The 24561-nt window shown below is 38.6% G+C and overlaps 1 protein-coding gene across 1 annotated transcript; it reads left to right on the top strand.

Moving 5' to 3' along the window:
* Window positions 1-1186: 1186 nt before the first annotated feature.
* On the top strand, window positions 1187-23990 carry LOC130167205 (NACHT, LRR and PYD domains-containing protein 3-like). The gene is made up of 14 exons (XM_056373169.1): window positions 1187-1211; window positions 1974-2309; window positions 2837-2960; window positions 3083-3093; window positions 5328-5460; window positions 5557-5736; window positions 6997-7170; window positions 7541-7587; window positions 8535-8675; window positions 12381-12416; window positions 16884-17845; window positions 20964-21119; window positions 21203-21295; window positions 21954-23990. Exons 1-9 carry the CDS (start codon window positions 1187-1189, stop codon window positions 8585-8587), a joined length of 1083 nt encoding a protein of 360 aa, XP_056229144.1. The 3' UTR covers window positions 8588-8675; window positions 12381-12416; window positions 16884-17845; window positions 20964-21119; window positions 21203-21295; window positions 21954-23990.
* The last annotated feature ends 571 nt before the right edge of the window (window positions 23991-24561 follow it).

Raw genomic sequence — 24561 nt, 5'->3', positions numbered from 1 at the left:
TTCATGTGCATGACAACATAGCTGTTCTAGAATGTTGTGAACAAACATCAGCCTATCTTTTTTATGCCATCACCACTGTTTAGTCCGTCCAATGTTACTGTTAGGATCCATCAGGAGAGATCAGAGTCTAAACGTCTTACATTCAAAGACAGACACCCTCCTTCTGAAGAGAAGTAAGCTGTTACTGACTCTATACTAATAAAAAGTAAGAATTTGAAGCTGATGATAAACACAGTTGAGTTATGTATACTGTAAGTGTAGTTGTGTGTACTGACAGGCAGAGCTTCCAGTAACTGAGGCTCCATCAAAACTGGTTTTGCAGGTTGTTTCACATTGTGACATCTAGAAGTGACTGCTACTTCTCTTATATTTATATGGTCATTTTGTTTCTCTCAGGATGCATCAGGAGAGATTTGATGTCCTCTGAACCTAGCTGTGTGTCTATGAAGAGTGACAAGTCAAAGTCCGAACCTCTTACATTCAAAGATGGACACCCTCCACCTGAAAAGAGTGGATGATTTAAAAGTGGCAACCCAAAGAAAATCAGTTTATAGGTGTCAGACTCTCAGTCGTGAGATATAGAATTTTTCTTTGAGACTTTCAAAAATGTGTCATCATGACTGTTGTACTCACACTACTGCCCAAGTCTTTCTGCTACAGCTAAGCATGACCACACTTTATTTTGCTATATGTAAATGTGTCAGCTATGAGAACACATTATGTATCATATTTTCTTCACAGAGACCTTCTGGACAAGTGTGTTCAGTCTGACCAGAGGCAACAAATAGACCTGGACTCCATATTTATAGTATGTGAATGCTCAACAACACCTTTTACCTCCTCTAAAATCAATGAAAAGCAACCTCTCAGTACTGAATCTCCATGCCACTCTCTTTATACCAGTGTGAGTTATTATCACCTCATGCAACATTGCTTTGATGTTGCAAAATTTGACTTTAGTGTCACATTTGAAATAGTTTTATTTTCTGTTCCAGTTACTTGAGGAGAACATTACTACCTTACTGAAGAACGAGCTGAAAAGGATCCAAAGGGTCCTGAGTTCAGATAACCCAGAATATTCGGAGACTGGGAGAGATGATCAAGAGGTGGGAGACAGTTTGGAGAAAAAGCAGAAGAAGAACAGAAGAGCAGCATTTCTGAAGATCACACTGTACTTCCTGAAGAAATGAAGCAGGAGGAGCTGCAGAACAGTAAGATGCTCAAATATGATGAAAAGGGATAATAGTGGGAAAATGAGAGAAGTAGATTTTTACAACTACCCATTAATATAAGCATTTGTGCAACAAGGTGTATACTGTATATCAAATAGTGAATGGGCAAATCCAAATGTATGATAAAATAAAACTGACTTTTTAAACTGTAGATTATTTTGTTACATATGTTCTTCCTAAATCAAGAATAACCCCTTTATACTCGACTTCTTTTGCCATCTGTGTTGTATCATTCACCTGCTGACATTGTTGTTTGTTCATCTAGAAACACATGTCTTCATCTGCCAGCATAAACTCAAAAATAATCTGAAGAAGAAATTCAAGTTTTGTATGAGTCGCCAAAGCGGGAAATCCAACCCTTCTGAATCAGATCTACACAGATTTCTACATCACAGGTACATAAGAGAGGAAGGGACCGGATAGGTCAATGATGAACACAAGGTCAAACAAATTGAAACAGCATCCAGGAAACTAGACAGACAAGAAACAACAATCAGATGTAAAGACAGCTTTAAACCATCACCTGACAGAGATGAACCAATCAGAACAGTGATGACAAAGGGAGTGGCTGGCATTGGGAAAACAGTCTTAACACAGATATTCACTCTGGACTGGGCTGAAGACAAAGCCAACCAGGACATACAATTCACATTTCCATTCACTTTCAGAGAGCTGATTTGCTGAAAGGAAGGAAGTACAACTTGAAAAAACTTCTTCATCACTTCTTTTCTGAAACCAAAGAAGCAGCAACCTACAGCTATGATAAGCCCCAGGTGGTGTTCATCTTTGACGGTCTGGACGAGTGTCGACTTCCTCTGGACTTCTATCGCAATGAAATTCTGACTGATGTTACAAAGTCAGGTTCACTGGGTGTGCTGCTGACAAACCTCATCAGGAGGAAACTGCTTCCCTCTGCCCACCTTTGGATAACCACACGACCTGCAGCAGCCATCTGCAATCAGATCCCGCCTGAATGTGTTGACATGGTGACAGAGTTCAGAGGATTCACTGACCCCCAGAAGGAGGAGTACTTCAGGAAGAGGTTCAGAAATAAGAATCAGGCCAGCAGGATGACATGTGCCATATCCCAGTCTTTGGCTGGATCATTGCTACAGTTCTGGAGGAGGTGTTGGAAACCAGACAGAGAAAGAGTGTTGCCCAAGACCGTGACTGAGATGTAAATCCACTTCCTGGTGGTTCAGTCCAAACTAAAGAAAATCAAGTATGATGGAGGAGCTGAGACAGATCCACACTTGAGTCCAGAGAGCAGGAAGATGATTGAGTCTCTGGGAAAACTGGCTTTTGAGCAGCTACTGAAAGGAAACCTGATCTTCTATGAATCAGACCTGACAGAGTGTGGCATCGATATCAGAGCAGCCTCAGTGTACTCAGGAGTGTTCACACAGATCTTTAAAGAGGAGAGAGGGCTGTAACAGTCCAGTACATTAAGAATATGATCAGGAAGAATCTGTCTCCAGAGAGAAGCATCCATCTTTTCCACTCTCTGAATGAACTAATGAATGCTTCTACAGGAGGAGATTCAACATTACCTGAGATCAGTTCACTTCACAGATAAACTAAACTGCCTCCTGCTCTGTGGTCAGTTCTGGTCTTCATCTTACTGTCATCTGAGAAAGAGCTGGACATGTTTGACCTGAAGAAATACTCTGCTTCAGAGGAGAGTTTTCTGAGGCTGCTGTCAGTGGTCAAAGCCTCCAACAAAGCTCTGTAGGTTCAGAAATAAATATACAGTATATAGATACACTAATAAACAAACATAAAGTAATTTAATTTACTTTAAATGCACTAATATCTTTTCCATTGTTTCATCCTCATTATTGCTTCTTCAGGCTGATTGACTGTAAGTTGTCAGAGGGAAGTTGTACAGTTCTGGCATCAGTTTTGAGCTCCCAGTCATGTTGTTTGACAGAGCTGGACCTGAATAACAATGACCTGCGGGATTCAGGAGTGACTGGACTGAAGAGTCCAAATTTTAGACTAGAAACTCTAAGTATAGATAAAGTTATGGTGCCTTGATTTAACTCTGTACACTCGTGTTCATATCTTTGTGCTGTGTTTTGGTGTTAGCCTATTTGTAGTTATAAATTTCCTACATAAAACAATTTGTATGATAATCACTCAAAGGGTTACAAACTTAACCCATAAAGGGAAATGTTTCATTTCACTTGTAGGTTGAATCAAGCTAATCTCCCAAAGACATGCTGTCAGGAGCTCTCATCAGTCCTCAGCTCCAAGTCCCCCCGTCTGAAAAAACTATACCTAAATTAAAACGACCTGCAGGATTCAGGAGTGAAGGTGCTCTCTGCTGACTTGGGTCGTCCACTCTGTAAACTGGAAGATCTCAGGTTAGATCATTTACATTAGGAGATTTTTCCTCCTATCTATGTTGCCAAAAAGTCTCCCCTGAAAACATGTAACCTAAAGCATTATATATGTAACAGAGTTAAAAATGCACACAATTTGTGTTTGTGAATTTTATTTATCATTTACTGATTTTTTTGAGTATTTGTGAATTTTATCTCAATGAGTTATTTTTATTTACTGTTATTTTATTAATATTTCCTGTGGAAATTACCGGCTTGCACTCTGCCTTTTCCATACCTCCTGGGCTTCCGTAACTCCTCCCTTCTACCCCCTATAGTTCTGTCTTGCATTGCTGAGGGTAAATTGTGTGAGAGAAGGCTGCTGTGATATTATGTTATTTTCTTTGGAAATTGACCTATTTATGTTAGAATCCTTGGTGCATATTACTATCTGTTGCATATTATTATGTTACCAAGCTGTTTTGTGCTGTTTTGACCATTAATACCATTAATGTAAGTTTTATATGCGTTTTTTTTTGCTGCAGCAATGCAAGACCAGGAGGCAGTTAATGTGTTTTAATATCTTCTGCAAGAGCAAATAAATGCCGGAAAACAGTCCATTGAGTCATCCTCCTTTATGCCCCATCCACACACCCGTAGCAAAGACACATAATTATGATGTAAGGGAATGGTATGGACCATAATGATATATACTGTATACTGTATAGTTTTCACCATACTAATGACAGATTTATATGACTGTTTTCGGGACTGAAATTAAACTATGGACATTTTAGTTCTCTGTGAGCTGGATAGCAGTGATCTTTGGTAGGGTTGCACGGTATACCGGTACCAGTATAGTACCGCGATACTAGAGTTTTGAAAACGGTACTATACCAGCATTTAAAAACAAACGGTACTTTCATTTTATTTTATTGAATGCAAATGAATTTGTAAATTGGAGCCTGTCTCTTTAAGCACAGCGAGGCCAGCGAGTGTGACATAGTTGCCCGAGCGGATGTAAGCCGCCTCCCACGCGCACTTAGACTGAGGAGGAGAGAGAAACGACAAGTCGCGTCTTGGACAGACGGAGCGGGTTGAAGAAAATACAGTAGATAGAGATGGCAGCTGCAGAAAAGCCCATACTTGTGGACAAAATGGGGGCCCGAAGTACGGTGTGGAAATATTTCGGGTTCAAACCGAACGATAAAGGCGAGCCACTGAACCCAGAAGCACCGCAGTGCAAGCGGTGCTACAAAGTGTGTCTCGCAAAAGCAGCCAACACTTCAAACCTGTCGAAACATTTAAAGGACAACCATGCGGACTTGTTCCGAGACTTCAGTCAAGAACGACAGGTGATAATGTTGTTCACCAGTTCACTGCACTGTAATGTCAATGAAAGAAGTACAAAGCCCCTCCCAGCCCAGTAGTAAACCTACAGTAGCCTGCATACAGAGAGCTAAAACATGTCCATGGTTAATAAATACATTAAAAAATATATTTTTAAAAATGTAATTACATTCTTTAAATATTTAAATAACCCATTAAGGCAATACATAATATAATGAAATATTTTTTACAAAAAGTATCGAAAAGTATCGAAATCCATATTGGTATCGGTTTCGAAACAGAAATTTGGTATCGTGACAACCCTAATCTTTGGTCTCACTTGCTGAGTTCAACTTAGAATCTGCATTAAAGCTGTTGGCAGAAAGAAAAAATGCAAATAATTTTCTGTCCTCATTTTTGCTTTCAGGCTGATTGTGTGGAGCTCTGGCTTCAGTTCTTAGATTACAGTCCAGTCTAAGAATGTTGGACCTGAGCACGAATGATCCGAGGGATTCAGGAGTGAAGCAGCTCTCTGCTGGACTACGGAGTCCACAATGCAGACTCAAAACTCTCAGGTCAGTTCAGATTGTGCAATGTTGTAACTATGACATTGCATGCTTATTTATTAATTTATCATATAAAAAATAATGATATTTTCTTTTTTTCTTTAGGCTGAGTTGCTGTGGTCTGTCAGAGAAAAGCCGTGGTGTTCTGGCTCCAGTTATCAGCTCTGAGTCCTCTTGTCTGAAAGTTAGAACAAGTGTTCTAAGTAACAATGACCTGCGTGTTGCAGGAGTGATACTGCTCTCTGGTGGACTGGGAAGCCCTCGCTGTCGACTTAAAACTCTCAGGTCAGGATTCCTTAAACTGAATAAGTGACCATTAATCTATGTTTAAGAATAGACACCTTAACAGTATAAGATTTTAATGTGATTTTCAAACCGTGTCAGTTCAACTCAGTTACTTGTCATACATCTTCCAGCTCTTTCTGGTTCATGAGGCACTGGAAATGGGATATACCTCCAGTGTGTTCTCTGTGGGCCCTGGAATCTCGTCACAGTTGTATGTGTTTGGTTTGCCAACACACACAGATGTCCGGGGGGCATCCAAATCAGATGCCCAAACTGCCTAAATAGTCAGTTTAGGCAGTTTTTTATACAATAATGGTCCAAAACTGCCTTTATTGCTGCTTTGTATATTTTATACACACTGCATCAACCACACCAGGCCTGCTCATAAGTCATTGTTGGCCATTATATTATGTGAAAGCCAAATATTTTCTCACAGTTAAATAAAGATAAAAGCTAATTCTGTCAGCAGTTTTTATCCAAGTTACACTGTTTCCTTAGATTTTACTGTGACACAAATAATGTAATAGAATATTAAGATTAGTTAATATGTAAGATTAGATTAGATTAGATTAGATTAACTTTATTTATCCCACAACTGGGAAATTCATTTACCACAGCAGAAAATAAACATCTATAGAATAAAACATCTATGGAAATATACAACAAAAATATACCAAATATACACTAATAAATACAATATACACAATACACACGATATGTACATGAAAAAGTGCCAGTTTGCACATGGTCAGGAAGAGCAGGAGTTGTGAAGTCTGACAGCTGCTGGAATGAAGGACCTGCGGAACCTCTCCTTCTTACAGCGAGGATGTAAAAGTCTGCTGCTGAAGAAGCTACTCAGAGACCCTACAGTGTCATGCAGAGGGTGAGAGTTATTGTTCATGATGGATGTCAGCTTAGCTAACATCCTCTTGTCACCTACTTCCTCAATGGAGTCTAGGGGGCAGCCCAGGACAGAGCTCGCTTTCCGGATCAGTTTGTTGAGCCTCTGCCTATCCCTGTCAGTGCTGCCCCCTCTCCAGCAGACCACAGTGAAGTAGATGGCTGAGGCCACCACAGAGTCGTAGAAGGTCCTGAGGAGAGCCCCACACACGCCAAAGGACCTCAGTCTCCTCAGCAGGGGAAGGCGACTCTGACCCTTCTTATAGAGAGCGTGGGTGTTGGTGGACCAGTCCAGTTTGTTGTTCAGGTGAACCCCCAGGAACTTGTAGCATGTAGTAAACATGTTTTGTGTGTTTGTAGTCTGTCAGGCTATCAAGTAACAGTGGAAGGCTGTGCTTCTCTGGCCTCAGCTCTGAGCTCCAACCCCTTCTATCTGAGGGAACTGGACCTGAGCTACAATCATCCAGGAGACTCAGGAGTGATGCTGCTCTCCTTTAGACTTGAGGACCCACTCTGCAGACTGGAAAATCTCAGGTATGGAGATCCTTGCTGTAATACAGAGAAAACACCCAAAGAGGCATCAGCCCAGGCAACCGTGCTAAGTAATGCTGTTAGCCTGTCATTTTTTTAAATGTTTTAATGGTGGATTTGATTGATTTTTTTAAATGTTATATGTAGGGAAGGTTGTGTAATCATTTGGCAAAAAATCATAGTTATAAATAGACCTAAAGAGACAAAGTTGTCTGTGAAAATAAGGTAGAGACATCTGCCTAGTTATTGACTGGATATTTTTTTGTCCTGGACAGCATATCTTTCCTCCATTTTAGAAATACTATTAATACTGTTGCTAATGCTTCTGTAATGAAAGAGGATATGTTCTGACACTGTGTACCCCTCACTTCAGGATGGACAATAAAGGACTACAGAGGCTGAAAACAGATCTGAGGAAGTGTAAGTAGTTGCTTTAATTTCTGAAAGCCCCTGCTCAAAATGGTGACATCATTCATTCTTACTGTTTCAATAAAGTATATGATTGCTTATGCTATAAGTAAAATATGGATCTTTGGTAACATCTATTGACAGACACAAGAAAAATGCAAATTGACTTCAAACTACTGTCTATTCTGACTGATATAGCAACTAAACAATAAGATGCACGTCATAACAAAATTTCCTTCAGCATTTTTTAGTGGAGATGTCTCTGGATAGCGTTTCTGGTAACGTCACACACTGTAAAAAAAATCTGTAATTTAACAGAATTTTTACTGTATATTTTACAGATTTTCCTGTATTTTTAAAAATACATTAAAATATTAATAAAATTACAAAAATAAACTGTGATTTTACATGTGAAATCTAAAATAACATGAAAACACCATAACTGTAAATAAACATAAAATTTCATTTTTTTAAAAAGAAAATTAATTTTTTTTTTCACATAAAAATACTGTTACAATAAATTTGCAATTGTATCGTAATTTCACAAGTATTTCTTTATTTAACAGATTAAACTGTTAAATTCAAGTTTAATACTGTAAAAAGATTGTAAAATGAGATAAAATTACTGACCATTAACTGTAAAAGAAGTATTTGTTCTGTAATTTTATTGAGATTTGTTTGTTAATTTACAAAAACCTTGTGTAATTACAGAAGTTTTCACAACAAAAATGTTGAATAAATGTGTTTTTGCCAATGTACACTGAAAAAAATGAACTCGAGCAGCAGTAAATGTAGCATAATTAAACCTGTGATATTAACATTACAATATAAAGTTTGCATCTTTACATGAATATATCTTGTTTTTAAGTTCAAAAGCTTTGTTCAAAACAGGAGACATTGTGATTTTTTTCCTTAACAAGATGTATTTACCTAATCCCGGGCAATCTTCTTACATACAGCCCCACAACAAAGAGCAAGTTCCAGAATATTCCTCTTGCAGGAACACACTTAGGCGACGTACAAGCAGAAGACGTTACACGTGAAGCGGGGAGAAAAGAGGAGCAAAGAGGAGTGCATGGAGCACAGGACTGAACTTGAAGGTAAGTGTAGCCCTGTATAAAATCATTCATAGTATATAAATAGTTGTATTAAAAGGACACACATTCATAATACTAAGACTGGTTAAAAAGTCTATGTATTGGATAAAATGTATAAATATCATATGTACAGTTTAATAAGTTAAGCTATTTACAGTTAAAAGGTAAAATGAATATAAAAAGGTCTGTTATTCAAAATAAAAGGAAAGTTTGTTTGATCTGAAAGTAAACAAATGTAATCAGCCGTGCAACCTAACCTATCACCCATTTTATGTCAGTCATGTTATTCCTGTATTGTCATTGGATCTGAACAAACTAGCAGCCAATCCAAGCCCCTTCTTTTGGTTAGGAGCGGGACCAAGTAGTGCTGAGTAGAGTTGGGAACACTAGATGAGGGACAGACGTATTGCTGTCCGGAGAACGGGGAGAAAGGTTTCACGTGTGGAGAACATTTAAGTTTTTATCATCCGGGTCGACTAATCGTGGTCCTGATAATAACTTATGTGTTATTTACAAAAGGTAAATAAGAGTGTGTGCCTTGCTTTCCGTGCTGTAACTAACTGTTGTAGTGTAAAAAGACATGATGTGTAACGCCACTTAGCGGCCTGCTAGTTAGCCTAGCCTATCATGTTAATGTGCCTTGATATCGTACTGTTTAGCGTAGCATTGTAATGCTTTCCAGTCAAAACGGGTTAACATTAATTCACCTAGAAGTATTGTTTGGTATCGTGGCTCAACTGAGTTAATATGTTTAAAGGAGATGGATGCTGTGGAGAGAGACAGGTTGGAGTGGTTTTCCCGGTCTTCCCAGTGGACGGTCCCTGCTGTTTTCTTCATGTTATTCTTCGCTTCTGTATACTAACTGCTCAAACTATGACTGCCATTGCCCCCTGTGACTGCCATCACCCTGTTTCCCCTGCTATCCCTCACTAACAACTCCTGTTGGATCCTTGAGTAATAACTGAACTGGTATGCACGTGTTTTTTGTTTCTGCTCATTTCTGAGTGAAGTGGCCATATAAGTTTTAGGTCTCACCGCACCCCAGCTTCAAGAATCAGGCCTGCAACAGGGTTAATACTCATATTTGCTGGTGTATGGTTAAAGAGTGACTGTGTGTGTGTGTGTGTGTGTGTGTGTGTGTGGGGCCTACAGGTATGTTAATTGTGATTCTGTTAATTATAATTCATGCAAACTGTGGTTTATGGAACAGGTATTTAAAAGGTGACTAATTTTCTGTTAAAAAGTTATTTGAAAGGTAACACAATTTCTGCTAAAAAGGTATTTGAAAGGTAACTAAGTTTTGTTAAAAGGGTATTTGAAAGGTAACTAATGTTGTTTACCGGAAATTAAAAGGTATGTTTGTTAGCTTAAAGGTGTAAGAACACAGGTGTTTAAAAAAAAAAGAGTAAAAAGAAAAGGTCTAAAAGTACAGATACCAGAGATATAATTGTGTACATTTTATAACCTCTCGTGTAGTTTTCAATATATTTTATGTCCACAAACCCAGGTTACCAAATTTTATTTTATCTTATTTCTTTTATAAATAAATACCTATTAGGGAGTATTGCATTTAAAACAACAGTTGTGTGGTGTCCTTATTAATTTGGTAGAACGGAACTATCATATATACCAGTTCAATAACGAACTCAGGCCCTGTCCCATTGTACTCCACCATTCCAGATAAATTTACATAGCTACATGGGACTAGGGTTACATAAGAAATACATTAGCAAAGTAGTTAGTAAGATACTGGCCTTTTGTTTTCGTTTTGTGGAAAAAAGATAAAAACGAGGCTTTTCAAATGAAGATGACGGTAGCAATTGCTTTATGCTAGTGGCACATGTCACTTGAAAATAACATTAACCAGTGGCTATTAAAAAGTTGCTTCCAATTTGAAGCTAATGTTAACACGTTATTATAAACTAACAGCTTCATTTTAAATTGCAGATTTGGTTGGCATGGGTCTATAAACTCAGTGCTAAAGCTAAATTGAATTTAAGCTAACTTTGGTGCGTGGCTAAATAGCTATCCCGCCAGGTGTAAGCCTGGAGTGCATCATACATTTGGTCGTGTGTGTCCGCAGCTAATCTTGCATACTACTGACCTCATCGGCCCAATATTTTTGTGCATATGTAGGTCTCTATCTCAAAGTCCTCCTGTGGTTGCGGTGTATCACAAATTTTGATAAAACTATATCTTTGACTTTTGTCTTTTCAGCAGCTTTTGCTATTTAACAATATAATAGCGTTACACATAGCTAAAAACATTTCTGGCAATCGGCTAGCCTAAAAATAAGTTTCAACGAGTCTGTTACAGGCCACTCTCAGTGTTTTGCTTCCTGTCTTGGTCTTGTTTGTGTGGTGATTGTCGGCCCCGCCCTAATGTGTTTCACCTGTGTTCAATCACCCTTGCCTCCCTCGTCTATATAGTCTTTGTGCTTCCCTTTGTCTGTGTTGGTTCGTCTGTTTAGTTCAGGGTTTGTTCATGCCGTCTGTTCATGTCTGCTATTCTTGCTAATAAACCTGTCTGAACCGTTCTCCCAAGAGTTGGCTGCATTTGGATCCTACTTACCCCTCAAACTCGTGACAATTTTGGCTTTTGTCATGGCTCAAAAACGGTCACCTATCACCTATCATGAACCGGAGCATCTGCAGATTAACTCCATGTTATGATTCACTAAAGTCAGCCACAATAAGTGAGAAATTACTTCAATGCAGTAATTCTAGCCCGACCATTGCAACTTAAGTGCAACTTTCAACAGTGATGAGAAGGAAAGAGATGGTTCTCTCCTTAGCAACTCATATCATCAGCTCCAGAAAAAGGATGTGTGCAATTTAGAATGCTGAGAAAAAGAAAAAAACATCCTCAGGATGCGCTCTGATGAGGTATATCATTTGTGTATTTATGGTGACGAGTTGGTTACATCACATGATGTGAAAGACATGCCTTGCCATATACTCTATGTATGTATTTAGTTTACATATTTTATCGTATGTCAGACTTATGGGATATATATGGCAAAATATGTAAACTACACACATAGTGGAGCTTATATGTTCATGTATGTCAGGCACTTACATTCTTGTAGATATTGGATACGGATAGAGTTAAGCACAAAAAGCACACCGAAGTGCACAACTTAAAACTTCATTGATAGACAGTGCAATGGCATGTTTTTTTTTTTAAATACAAAAAACATCATGTATTGTATTTCACACACGCAGTTTAAAGTTTTAGAACACAGAAAATTGAAGTAACTGATTTACATTTATGTACTTTTCTACATCTTCCCGATTTTGTGGCATCCTCCATGCATGTTTAAACCCACCATTACTTGCCATTGCCCATCAGTTCATCAACGATAAAACCTAATTATTTTAGAAAGAAATTTTGAAGTTAGTAAAAGTTTTCTGGTGAAGTTAAGTTAAAAATGTATGTTAACATATAATAATTATAATAGCTTTTTTAAATATGGGCTAATTATCTGCAGTGTTTTGTTTGCACTGGTCAATTTGTATCTGGGAAATTGTATCCTTAACAGATTAATCTAAATCTGAAGTCAAACTTGATTCAAGTGTATACACTCTAGGTTAATTATAGAAAGGAATGTGGGCAAATGTTCTGTTACTTAAAAGAATAATTATCTGCTATGGTTTTGGTTTCTTGCATTGGTCAGTTGCTAACTATCACATTGTGTTTTTTGTCAAGGTGATTCTCTCTAGTCAAGTACAGTACTGGATTAAGGTACGTACAAGCACTACAACACTATTGCTTATAATGGGTCACTTAGCTCATGGACCAGAAAAAAAGTTGGTATTATTTGGGTTACATTTGTCCCATGTTTTTTTTTGGCATTTTACTGAACAGATTGACATGGTAGCCCTGTCAAAAAGTGTTGGCATATACCGGGCTGAATAGTGACAACTCTGCCCTAAGAAAATTGTTTTTTTTTTTAATTATCTGTGTAAGCAAACAGTACTATCCTTACCTGATGAAGGCTGTGAAATAAAAGCTATACTTATCCGATTACCTTATTAAAAGTAGCCAAAATTAAGCTTAGTTTATTCTTTCAGTTCTACAGTACTCTCCTAAACAGTCATATGCTCTTGAACATTTGTATGCCTCAGAACAATGTGCCTCAGCAATATCCTCTGTAATATTTGACTGATCTATATACTTATGTGTAATATGTGCCTTAACCTCACTCTAAGAATGTACTGTGTTGTGGAGATCTGTGTGATGCTAATGTTCTATACACATGTTTTTGTGCGTCTCTAAAGACACAATTGACAGTTGATTTTTTATCTTAACATGAACTCCATGATGTAGTTCTTGTATCTCAGTAGAGCAACACAAACGAATGTTTCCTTGAGTTGTGGGCATTCCAGGTTTTGGAGCAGTAGGGTTAATTGGCATCTAAACAGGGAAGAAATTCACTATGATCTTGCCTTAATCTGGGTTGGTTAAAGTACTAGTTTGGGTTGTTTACGTGGGGTGGTGTGAGGTAGTTATGCATAGCCAGTGAATTACCTGCAGTAGATTCATATCAGTTAGGAGAGGCACCAAGGAACATGCACAGCAGCTCATCACTCAGCTATTGTGCTTGTGCTCTTTGCTCCATCTCTAAACTAGCATTGCACTGATCTGAATCTACTGCAGGTTACACACTGACTATGGATGCATATCTCACCCCAAATCAAATACCTGAACTAACACTTGAAGGTTGTAAATGATTGATCAGCTAAATTAACAAGTTTTGTAACTTCTTTATTTTTGAGGATAGATGGACAAGCGGACAGAGAAGGGAATGGCACTTAACGGAAGCCAAGCTCCTGACCCTAACCTGGCACCACATAGGTGACAAATCTCCCAGCTGAGTCCAATCCTAACATCCCCCAGAGAGACCACAGAATTGCTCATCCTTTAGGGTCCGGACATACTTGGATCTAGCATCTGGCTTTTATGGGATGGATTTGCAAGATCTGTAACTTTGTTGCCCCAGAAACAAATGAACTTTTGAGGCACTACAAGTTAAGGCACAACCACAGCGAATTTGTTCCTTGTTTACATCCTGATTGTCCCTGCTCCTTCAAAACCTGGAGTGCGCTAAATTCACATTTGTCAAGGAAACATTCAGCTAACAAATCAGCACGAGAAGTTATTTGTTTCACTTATGAACTTTGCTGTGCTTGTTTGTCAACTGAGAAGGATTACTTCTTCTAAAATCTTGGAGTTCATCTCAAGAAAAATGAAACTGTGAATTGCGTCTTTAGGGAGTGTGGTTTTTACACCAATGTCTATGGAACCTTTGCATCACACAGATCACGACAACACACAGCAAATTCTTTAAGTGACTTCCGGGCAGAAATTGTACATAAGAATATAGATCAGTCAAATATTACTGATGATATTTCTGAGGCACATTGTTCTGTGGCAAATGAATGTTCAGGAGCATATCACTGTTCAGAAGAGTATGAAACTGAAGAATTGAAAGAAGAAGAAATTGAACTGAAGTTAGGCCACCTTTTATTAAAATTGGAGAGCATATATAATGTGCCAAGCAAATGCATTACTGAAGTAGTATCGGAGCTCCAGTTTATATCCTCTTCAGTGTCAGGTCCTAGCATAAGAAAGGCTGTAAATTCATGTTTAAGGAAACATGACTGTGTACTTGATGACCTAGTTGTCTCTGATTTAGTCAAACAATTGTCTGGGTCAAACCTCTTCAGCACAGCTTTAAAAGCTCATGGTCCTCTTGCTACATCTTACAAAAGACAGGAGTTTTTTAAGAGGAATTTTCATGTGGTTGAACCTGTTGAATACATTCTGGACAAGAAGGAAGGTCGCACCTTGCAGTACGTTCCCCTTCTGGAATCACTGTCACAGATATTAAGTCTGAAAGACATCCAGGAGAAAGCTTTCAACTCTTCATACAACACTGATGAGGGTCTATATGAGTCATTTCATGATGGAACGCATTTTAAAGAAAATGCACTTTTATCCACTGAAGAAATAAGTCTTCCTCTTCTCCTGTACATTGATATGTACATTTTTAGGTGTGCAATCCCCTGGGAACTTTCTGAAAAAAACATAAGATTACTGCAGTGTATTGTGTATTGGCAAATGTTCCACCACAGTTTCGTGCTACATTGAAGTCAATTTATTTAGCTGTGCTTTGCAAGGCTGTGGATGTAAAGAAGTATGGTTATGAGGCAGGCACTTTATCCCTGTGTTTGGAAAGAAAATCAAGGGCACAATAGTTAGTGTAGTAGCTGACAATTTAGGTGCCCATTCAATTGGTGGCTTTTTAGAAAACTTTTCTGGATCTCACGTCTGCAGGTTTTGTTTGGGAGCGCTCTCGAACTTTCAGGAAAAAGAAGTAAGAACTGGATCCTTCCGAGCAAGAACAAAACAGGAACATTCTCTTCATGTACAAGCAGCCTCAGAAAGTCCCACTCTCACTCACTGCTTTGGTGTGAAAAGGCAGTGTGCTGTAACTAATAGATTAAAATATTTTCATGTTTTGTCAGGGTATCCACCTGACTTGCTCCACGACCTGTTTGAGGGAATAGTACCTCTGGAGTTGGCTTTGTGCCTCAATGTTCTGATTAAGAAAAAATACTTAACTTTATGTCAACTCAATAACCTAATCAGATAGTTTCCCTACAAATGGACTGACAAAGTTGACAGCCCACAGCCTGTCCCGCTGAACTTTGCCACCCGGAGGAGTGTAGGTGGCAACGCTCATGAAAATTGGACTTTACTGCTTCTGATCTCTCTTATCATTGGTTTCAAAGTGCCAGAGAGTGAACCAGCATGGCATCTTATAATGGAACTTAAGGACGTTGTTGAATTACTTGCTTCTCCATTTCACACTGATCACACAATTAGATACCTTGACACCAAGATATCAGAATACAGGTATAGATACATGCAGGTTTTTCCACAGGCAAAACTCCTGCCGAAGCATCATTTCCTTGAGCATTATCCATAACTAATCAAGGCTTTTGGACCGCTTTTAGCTATGTGGACAATGCGCTTTGAAGCGAAACATAGCTTTTTTAAGCGAGTCGTTCGACATACTAGCTGTTTTCACAACATTCTACTGTCTTTTGCTGTGAAGCATCAGCTCATGCTAGCTTACCATCTGCATGGCACAGACATACTGAAACCTGCCCTCAGTGTCTCAAATATTTCCACGGTGTCTGTGGATGTCCTCAAGGAAAACATACAGGAAGCAGTGCAAAGAAAGTTTCCTGGAGAGACGTGTATTCAGGTAGCCAATACAGTGACCTGCCATGGCACCAGTCACTCGGTGGGAATGATCTTGCCCCATGGATGCACTGGAGGGCTTCCAGATTTCGTTGAATTAAGTCTAATCCTGATTTTGCATGGCCGGACTGTATTTGCTGTAAAGTGTCTACATTCATGGTAGAGTGAGCACCTTAGGGCTTTTGAATTGGAATCCACAAGACAAGTGACAGTCCTCGAGCAACAGGAATTAACAGACTCTTACCCTCTTGCAGCATACACTGTTGCAGGAAAACGATTTGACACCTTGAAGCGTCACATCCACATCCAAGATTAGGTAGTTAAAATACTGAATATATCAACATGTTTTCAATTGTTCCCGATTTGTATATTCATTGTCATTATTCAGTGTTTGGCTGGACCACAACAGTGATGTCAGCTGTAGAAATTCAAATGTCCATGACCTTTTGAAGTTATACCAATGGTTTGCTGGTTGAGTGTCAGTCTCCCCATTGGCCATTGCTCTTTGAAAATGAATTGGTGCAAACAGTTTCTATTATGCCACCCCCCCCCCCCCACTAGCATCTTGAAAAAGTGATCCATATCTTATTCCTATTTTTTAAAGTGATAGTTGGTTGTTATCCTTATAGTCGTATTTTATAGTCATTGTGAGTATAACATACCATCGAAGTAGTTATTGAGTGGTGGAGCAATTTGCATCGAAATGAATTATGGCTGAATACATAGCTGTTCTTACATTTACTTACACTGAAATATCACTTCTGGTTAATGTGACAGTCTGTAAAGTCCATTATTTACCAATTAATGCCTCCTGTTCTATGTGCTGGTTACTGCACTTTAACATTACATTTTTTACATATATCTTTTGTAATAGGATGTAATTTGATTCTTTACATGCCTAAATTCAAAATAACAAAGGTCTGTTTTTTCCTACTGCAGAATCATCAACATGTCTGCCAGACTTGGTGTCATACTGCAGGAAGAAATCTGCAAGCTTTCCTTGCCCTCGGGAATCCCTTAGACTGTGGAGGAATTGAAGCATACTGTACAAGAGACATTTGCAATCGAACAAGATTTTAATGGTCAGTTTTTTACTCTCCTTGAAACTAACGAAATAAAGGACAAAGACACTGTCAAGGTGGTTCTTGTTAAGCCAGTGATCACATTGACACTTGAGGATGCATTGAATGCTAAACAGTCCTAAGAGAGCTTTGATAGCAGCTGTGCTGAGGAAGATGTTGGTCCAGTTCCACTGTGTTTAGTGATACCATAATTCTGTCTTCTCCAGTGAGCGCTTCCTCCCTTCATTTTGTGCCTTGGCCAGCTCAGTTTGAGATACCTACCTTCTCCTTTGACACAGAACTTGTTCTACAAGCTGCAAATGAAGCTTACAAAGAGGACGGAACCCTACTCACCAATCCTGCAGTAAAATCTGACATCCTGAACAAATTAGCAGAGTTCATCTTTGTCTACACAGCCAATCCTTCACAAGCCCGAAGGGAGCAGGTCGCTGAGGCCCTGGTTACGAAGCATCCGTGTTTGAGGGACCCAGTGTCCTTCAATGGTTTATATAATTGGCACAACAGCCTGAAGTACAAGTTGGGCACAACGTTAACTGTCTGAAGAGGAAAGCAGTTGCAGATAGAACTCCAGCAAAAGGCTTGAAAAAGGCAAAGAAATCTGAGGTTAACTACCTCCCACCTCATCCTCAAGGTGAAACTGATGCAACCCTTGAACAGGAGAGAGTGGAGCTTCTGTATGAGTACAAGAAGAGATATAACAAGCTCATCAATGAGAAAATGGCCAAAACATTCTCACTGCGTCGAAATGATGTAATCCTCAAGAAACCACCTGTGATTGACCTCAAAACTCGATGGCCTGCCCTGTTTGAGCTTTCCCAGGTATGTTTATCTTGTGTTGTGAGAATAAAGTAAAAAATACACTTACCTGATCACCTGTTTCAGAAAATGAGCAGTATTCTTACCTGATGGAGCTGTGAGGGGGAAAATGTTATGTCTATCTGATTACCTGTGTAGCGTTAAGCCATATTTTAGGATTTACTCTCGTTGAAATGGGGCACCAGTCCTCTAGGAAGACAACAATGAATTACTTCATTGCCAAATTTATCAATCTCATATCGGAAGCCATGACTTCTCGATTCAATGGATCTCCAGTCTCTACGTCAAAAGAATACAACAGGACAACAACTGGATGTGAGTAAAGGAGTTTATTTAACTAAACTACTATCTACAGAGTAAATGCAAGGTGTATTTATCATAAAGATGAAAATAATAATGAAATGAGCAGTGTGATGAGTTGGCAATGGTGGGAGAGAATATGTTATGGCTATACACTATGGCTATACAGCTAATGATACTACATCTACGAATTAGGTTTGATGATTAAATATTGCTATATTTCAACATCAACCCAGTCATGAGCAGAGTGTTAAGACCGGCCTACTGTGAGTTGCGCTGTAGCTGAAGACCCTCGGCTGGAAGCCAGGTGGCTGTGGTTGCCGTGGTAACCCTGGAGACGTGGGATCTAGGTGGATTCTCCTGGAGGCCGTGTCCCATTATCACGATGACGGATTCTGCCGGTGTCCCAGCGGTTCAGCTCTGGTGGAGTTTGCCAGGAGACTTTCTGTCTCGGGCACTCTTGATTTCTGCTCGGCTTCTCTGCAGGCGGTCGTGCAGATGTTATCTGCTGGTGTCTCTTGCGGGTTGATGCGAAATAAACTCTTAATGCTCTTCACTTTGGTTGGATAACTTTAGAGGAGACTGGTGTTGACCAGATGACTCTAAAGTTGTCAAAATCTTCAAAAAAGGAAAACTTGATGTTGACTAAAAGTTACAAAATTACTCTGAGGCACTTCTGTTGCTTTGGTTCAGTTGGTCTTGACTTGGCTTATAAAAATAAAAGATCGCACATGTAGATAAAAATCATGTTACCTGGAGCAAAGAAAAATAAAAGACGCGAATTGTGCAAAAATGACTAATGAAGGGATATGTTATGTTTACTACTGTATGCTTTGTATGATTAAAAAGGCAAATCAGCCTTAAACTGATGATTATGATTGTTTATGAACATTGTGACGTGAACATTAAACATTGTGACCCTGATTGCCGTTTGAGATTGCAGAATGATGTACAGGGACTGACAAGAAAGTACAAGTATGACATGTTTAGATAACAGGTTCAGGTCAGAGTGGTGTGAGGAGAGAAGAGGCGGAGTGACCCTGTTACACAGAGAATGTGTGTATAAGAATGAATGTCTGAAACAAGAAAGTACTGCATGCTGCTTAGACAGGCGAGACGAGAGCAGGGTGGTCCAGAGCTCTGTAAGCAATCTCAAACTTATATGCTTGACTATACTTTTAATAAATTAGACGTGTTGAACTTTATCTGTTGTCCTGCATACTTCATCAAACGAATGCGCGAGTCCTGTTTGGTTATACGTATATGGATCTGGACTCAACACTAACAGCCATGAGTTTATGGCTAGCAGCTTAGAGCTAAGAGTTTACATGGCTACAGAGCCGGGACTCAGAGCTTTGAGCAAAGTTCTCAGCTTCTAGTTTCTGCATCGTTTCTCGACTCTCGCATCTTCTTGTCGTCTTGGTTTCTCTGATTTTCTTTCTCTCCTGGTTTCTGGATTCTGAAATGATTTTCGAGGCTTCTGACCCTCAGGGCTTTTGACCTGATTTAGGCTTAGGCCTGGAATCGGCTTCTGACCTGACTTAGGCCTTGTGTGAATTGTTCACGACTGTTTTATCCCCTGGGGGCTGGCGCATGTTTCAGGGGCGTCACCCATCTTCCCCTGTGTTTCCACTTGGAGAATAGAGTAATTTTCCACTGAACTTTGGGATAATTTAAATCTAGAGTTTACTTATAAACTTGCACATCCGTCTTCCACCATGACCACAAAACATTAAATGAAATAACATAAAACTACTTGCACTAATAACGGCAGAGAGGAGTAATAAGTTGTTGATTTCATATTACATCCTTCAAACCTGGAATTAATTATGATACAAGTGGTTAATTGATCAAACAACAATATAAACCTTTCCCAAAGCTAATGGTCTATACATATGGATTACACAGCAGTTCTTCGACTGTAATAATAATAATATGCACATTCTGGATGTCATGTAGTGTGTTACCTTGTGTGAAGGATGCTGACAGTCTGGTCACATGAAGGACATTGTCTTAAAATCTACATGTTACATTTCAAACATTCTATGGGATAGAAGTTTGGGATTAAACTATTGCATAGGAACATCTCATGAGTTACAGAACAGCATATATTTAATTTTACAATCTTCCTTAGATCTGTGTCTGTGAAGAGAGTTCTGCTGGTCACTACCCAGGATTGGAATGTGGGTTGTAGTTTATGACTCTTATCTAGAGAGGGGCAGAGGAAGGGAGGTTGGTGTGTGTGTGTGCGTGTGTGTGTGTGTTCATGCATGGTACAGACAGGCCAGGATTCACACCTTAGAGTTAATCAGTCCTTTTCTTGTTACTTGTCCTATACAAGAAACAATCAAATATCATTAGACAGAGTCTTATTGTTACAAACTGGAGATTTTGCCTATATTCTCCAGTTGTCTGGTGTCCATTGGTTAATCCTCTGGAGCTGGCCCTTTGACCTTTGGTCTGGTTCTGTGTCATTCGGACATGCTAATAGCATGGTCTGTTTGTGGAAGAGGGGTCCTTTGTCTCTGTTTCCTATCAATCTGATAGTTTGATGGTGGAAAGAGTCGCAAAGTGTCAATTGTGGGTCCGTAACTCTGCATGTCCTTATAATGAACTTCCTTAATGGCTTGTGACTGATGCCAGGCCACGTATGTACGCTACACCTGTGTAATAGCAAGCGCTCCATTGTTAGATAGTGCACTCACGATTCAGTTCAAGCTGAATACCAGGTGTATTTTTCTCTTGCCCTGTCTCTTTCTAATTGTTTTCTTTCTGTATCTTGTGATGTTTTTCTTCATCTCACTCTTGGTCTTTCTCACAGATTGAGAAGGAATTCCGTAGGATCACACTGAAGCCATTACAGTCCACATTCCTGGGGAAGTTGGACCAATATACGCCCAAACTGTTGTGCCTGTACAGGAGGAAGGGGGGAGCCACTGGGAAGAAACTTGATGAGAGCCTTGACATGTTAAATGAGGTATGTACTTACAACAGTGTAGAAGTTAGTTTTATGTATCAAAATTGCACTGTACTCTCTGTACCTATTTTATACTTTTGTAGGACCACAGCATTGAGTTCTGAAGAGAAGTTGTAATCAGAGGCCTCATTCTCTACCTTGGTGAGAAGACGGAGGATTTAATCAAAGACTACCAAGTAAAGAAAATATACCTTTGCCCTGTCTGTGTATATTGTATATATATATATACTGTGTATACAATATTGTGCAAGCTAGGCTGATTGCTGAATTGTATCATGTATACACATTTCTACTCAAGTATTATCAAATTATTAAAAAGGAATACAGGTTAGCAGATCAGCAATTATAATTTTGGGAAAATTAATATATAGAATATAGTAGCATGTACTATATAACAGCTGCAAATTAGCACAATTTTTAAATGTATGTATTCACAAAACAGGATTGGTTATATACATTTTAGATTCTGCCTATATTCACTAACATGTGGGCAAAATACATATTATTGATAAACCCAACTCCCTTGATGCGTATCTGTCATACTTAAACCTCTAAAGAGAAATTAAATAAAGTTTCGCCATTAAAGTTGCACCTTGCTTTCTCATCTAAACTGTCATAATAGAAATTTATAGAATTATCAAGTTTTTAACATACTATTGCCTGTTCACTATCCCAAATATACAATACTTACCTCTTATCCAATGCTGCAATACTAAAGAAAAACCACAAAATATCAATCTCATCTTCTGTATCAAGGTAGAGCAAAGTTAACTATATGCATCCTTCCAATTACTACCTTAGAGTTGGTTTTATTTTCTCTACTGTATTTTGCAGGTTTTAGATGATGATGATGTCACAGCCATCCAAGAGGACCTTACTACATTTGTCCTCAACATCTTTGTGGTCAGCAAAGCCAGGGATGACAGTCTCAACAAGCAAGCTGGAATAGCCATCGAGGGAGCAGAGGTCCTTTTTGGTATTCCTGATGTGGCACATGCTTGTACTTACCTGATGGGTCTTATCTATGCCATGGAACTGAGCTACCCTAAGAAACTGAAATACACCTTTGGGGTTTTTCAGAAGATCTTCCTAGAGCTAGAGGATGTGAACAACAAGATGTCCTTCATTCCATTCCTTCATTCATGAATGTCAGATTACATTCCTAAAAGCCATACAGACTTGGTTGAAGGCAGAGGGTTTTAGTGAACCCCCTCCTGTCAAGGTTTACAGTTGTGGTGTTTACACTGCAGTGTCGCAGGTTCTCCCAATGCACTTTCTCAGGTTCTCAAAGTCTCGACGTGCACTTTCTCAGGTTACACTGATCTGTTTTGATGCTGGTGTTTGCTTATTTGGGGAATGTATTGTATGTATTGTATTATAGTGTAAATTCCATCAGTTCTCTGTACTTTTAATGCCACAAAATTCGGCCCTGGTCAGCTCAGACGAATCCTTGTCACCTAGGTTTTATTACGGGGTTGTTGTTAATTTAAGGTTGTAAGAGCATTTTAAGGGAACTCATGGAGAAGATCCTATACAATGTGGATGTATTGTATTCATAATTCAAAATAAGACCTTACTTCAAGTTGTACATTGGTTGAACTGCATTTCAGAAACTTTTGAAATACAAGTTAAATATTTATACCGATGGTTGACTCGTGGGTGTTGTTCAGAGTACATACTGTTGCTCAGTTGGCAGACAGGGTCTGGCCTTGTCCATTTATACATGTGTTCAACACTTCAGCTACATGGCAGCATATTAATGGATGTAATGAATGGATTGTTGTAGAATTTAGCAAACACATTCATGATGTTTAGTCAATAAATCCATTAAATTTAGTGACTTTATGGCTTTCTACGAGCACATTCATATTTTCTACACTGTGAACCATGTCAATTTTGTCAGTTTATCTCAATACCAATATGTCAGTTTTCAGTAGTACATTAATGCTTTTCAAAGGAAGATTCCTCTTGGTTGTGGTGACCTTATGTCCTTTCTCTAGTACCATCCTCATGCCAAACTTTTGACTTGTACACAACATATCTTTATGTAATGCATGGAGTGCTACGTTATTTGCTGAGTGTACCCTTCTAATAAAATAACCAATTATTTGAATTGCTTACTAGAAAATGTGAGTAAATGTAACTTTAAAACAACACTAGCACATTTGGAAAAACTATGTAGATCCCACTTCAAGTAAGGAAAATCAAATTAAAGAAATTAAGTAAGTTTCAATTAAAAATGCATATTTGTAACTCAAGAAATTAAGTAGATAAAACACTCGAAAATACGCCGGGAAAATTGCTAAAATTAAGTAGACTTTACTTGCAAATAAATTTTTTATGTTCAAAAAATTAAGTTGTTTATACAAAGACTAGCTTTGCTTGATCTACGTTATAATCTGATGCAAAAAATTGCCTCAATTCTTTTAAGTAGATCATGCAGGATATTTTTATCAGTGTATAACATGTATAAGCAAAAGTAACCTGTCAAAATATAGTTAATATAGTTATAGTTTCAGATTTTTTCCCTATTATATAAGCTTATATATATGGTAAAGTCAATGTTTGGAAAACGGGTTTTAATAAATATATGCATTTTAAATCCCGCTTCTTTCTCCTCTTTGAAGTGACATCGCCTGTGTAGTGGCTGATGGTGCCTGATTTTGCATGCCAGGACATACTGTATTTCAGGCCAAAGTGTCATATTTACCTTTGTTAAGTTATACTGTTTGTTTGTTGATGATTATAATGTTATGGCTGTTTGACCAGTTTTAAAAGATGTACTCCCGTTGCATTTGTGGAATATCTATTCAGTCAGTAAATGCATATGTTGTGCTGTCCAGCAGGCTGAGCCAAATATGTCCAGTGGTCCTCAACTGAATCCTTGACATTATTACTTTTCTAGGTAAGATACTGTATACAACTCTAGAAAAAGTAAATGATGATTACATTGAGAATAAATAAATAAATTTTTAAAACTTTAAAAGCCATTTAAAAGCTACTGTTTCTAAAGTTTCTGTATTCTCTCGGCACATTTCTGGTGAGTAATTCCATACAAACACAAATTCATACACACTTCCAGTAAATGTTGACTTAAGTGTTATGCACAGAACTGCAAAGCACGGTATTCCCACCTTGAACAGGCTGTGTAAAAAGGGGCTTAACATTAACACTAGTTAGATGCGTGGATCCGCATTAACCTTGGCGGATCGGGCGGGTTGAGCCCCAAAAATGAACATTTTGATTAATTTGTCATTTGGAAAATTACTGTATTTTTGCCTTATTTTACAGTATTTTTCTGGCTGCCGGAATATTACCCTTTTTTTAAGTTTTTTTTTTACAGTGCAGGAAATAATAAAATTTTTATGAAATATAGTATTAGGCAAGTTCCCTGCTCCTTTAAAATGTGTGAACTGAACTAAAGTTGTATAGTTAGTTCAGA

Source organism: Seriola aureovittata, chromosome 4, assembly GCF_021018895.1.
Source record: "Seriola aureovittata isolate HTS-2021-v1 ecotype China chromosome 4, ASM2101889v1, whole genome shotgun sequence".
NCBI lineage: Eukaryota > Metazoa > Chordata > Actinopteri > Carangiformes > Carangidae > Seriola > Seriola aureovittata.
This window is presented reverse-complemented; position numbering and strand designations above follow the sequence as displayed.

Excerpts from the sequence above, each read along its gene's own strand:
- LOC130167205 (XM_056373169.1), top strand. The coding sequence starts at position 1,187 with ATGAAGCAGGAGGAGCTGCAGAACA. Across the intron at positions 5,461-5,556 it reads TGCAGACTCAAAACTCTCAG|GCTGAGTTGCTGTGGTCTGT; the intron begins GTCAGTTCAGAT and ends TTTTTTCTTTAG. Across the intron at positions 5,737-6,996 it reads TGTCGACTTAAAACTCTCAG|TCTGTCAGGCTATCAAGTAA; the intron begins GTCAGGATTCCT and ends GTGTGTTTGTAG.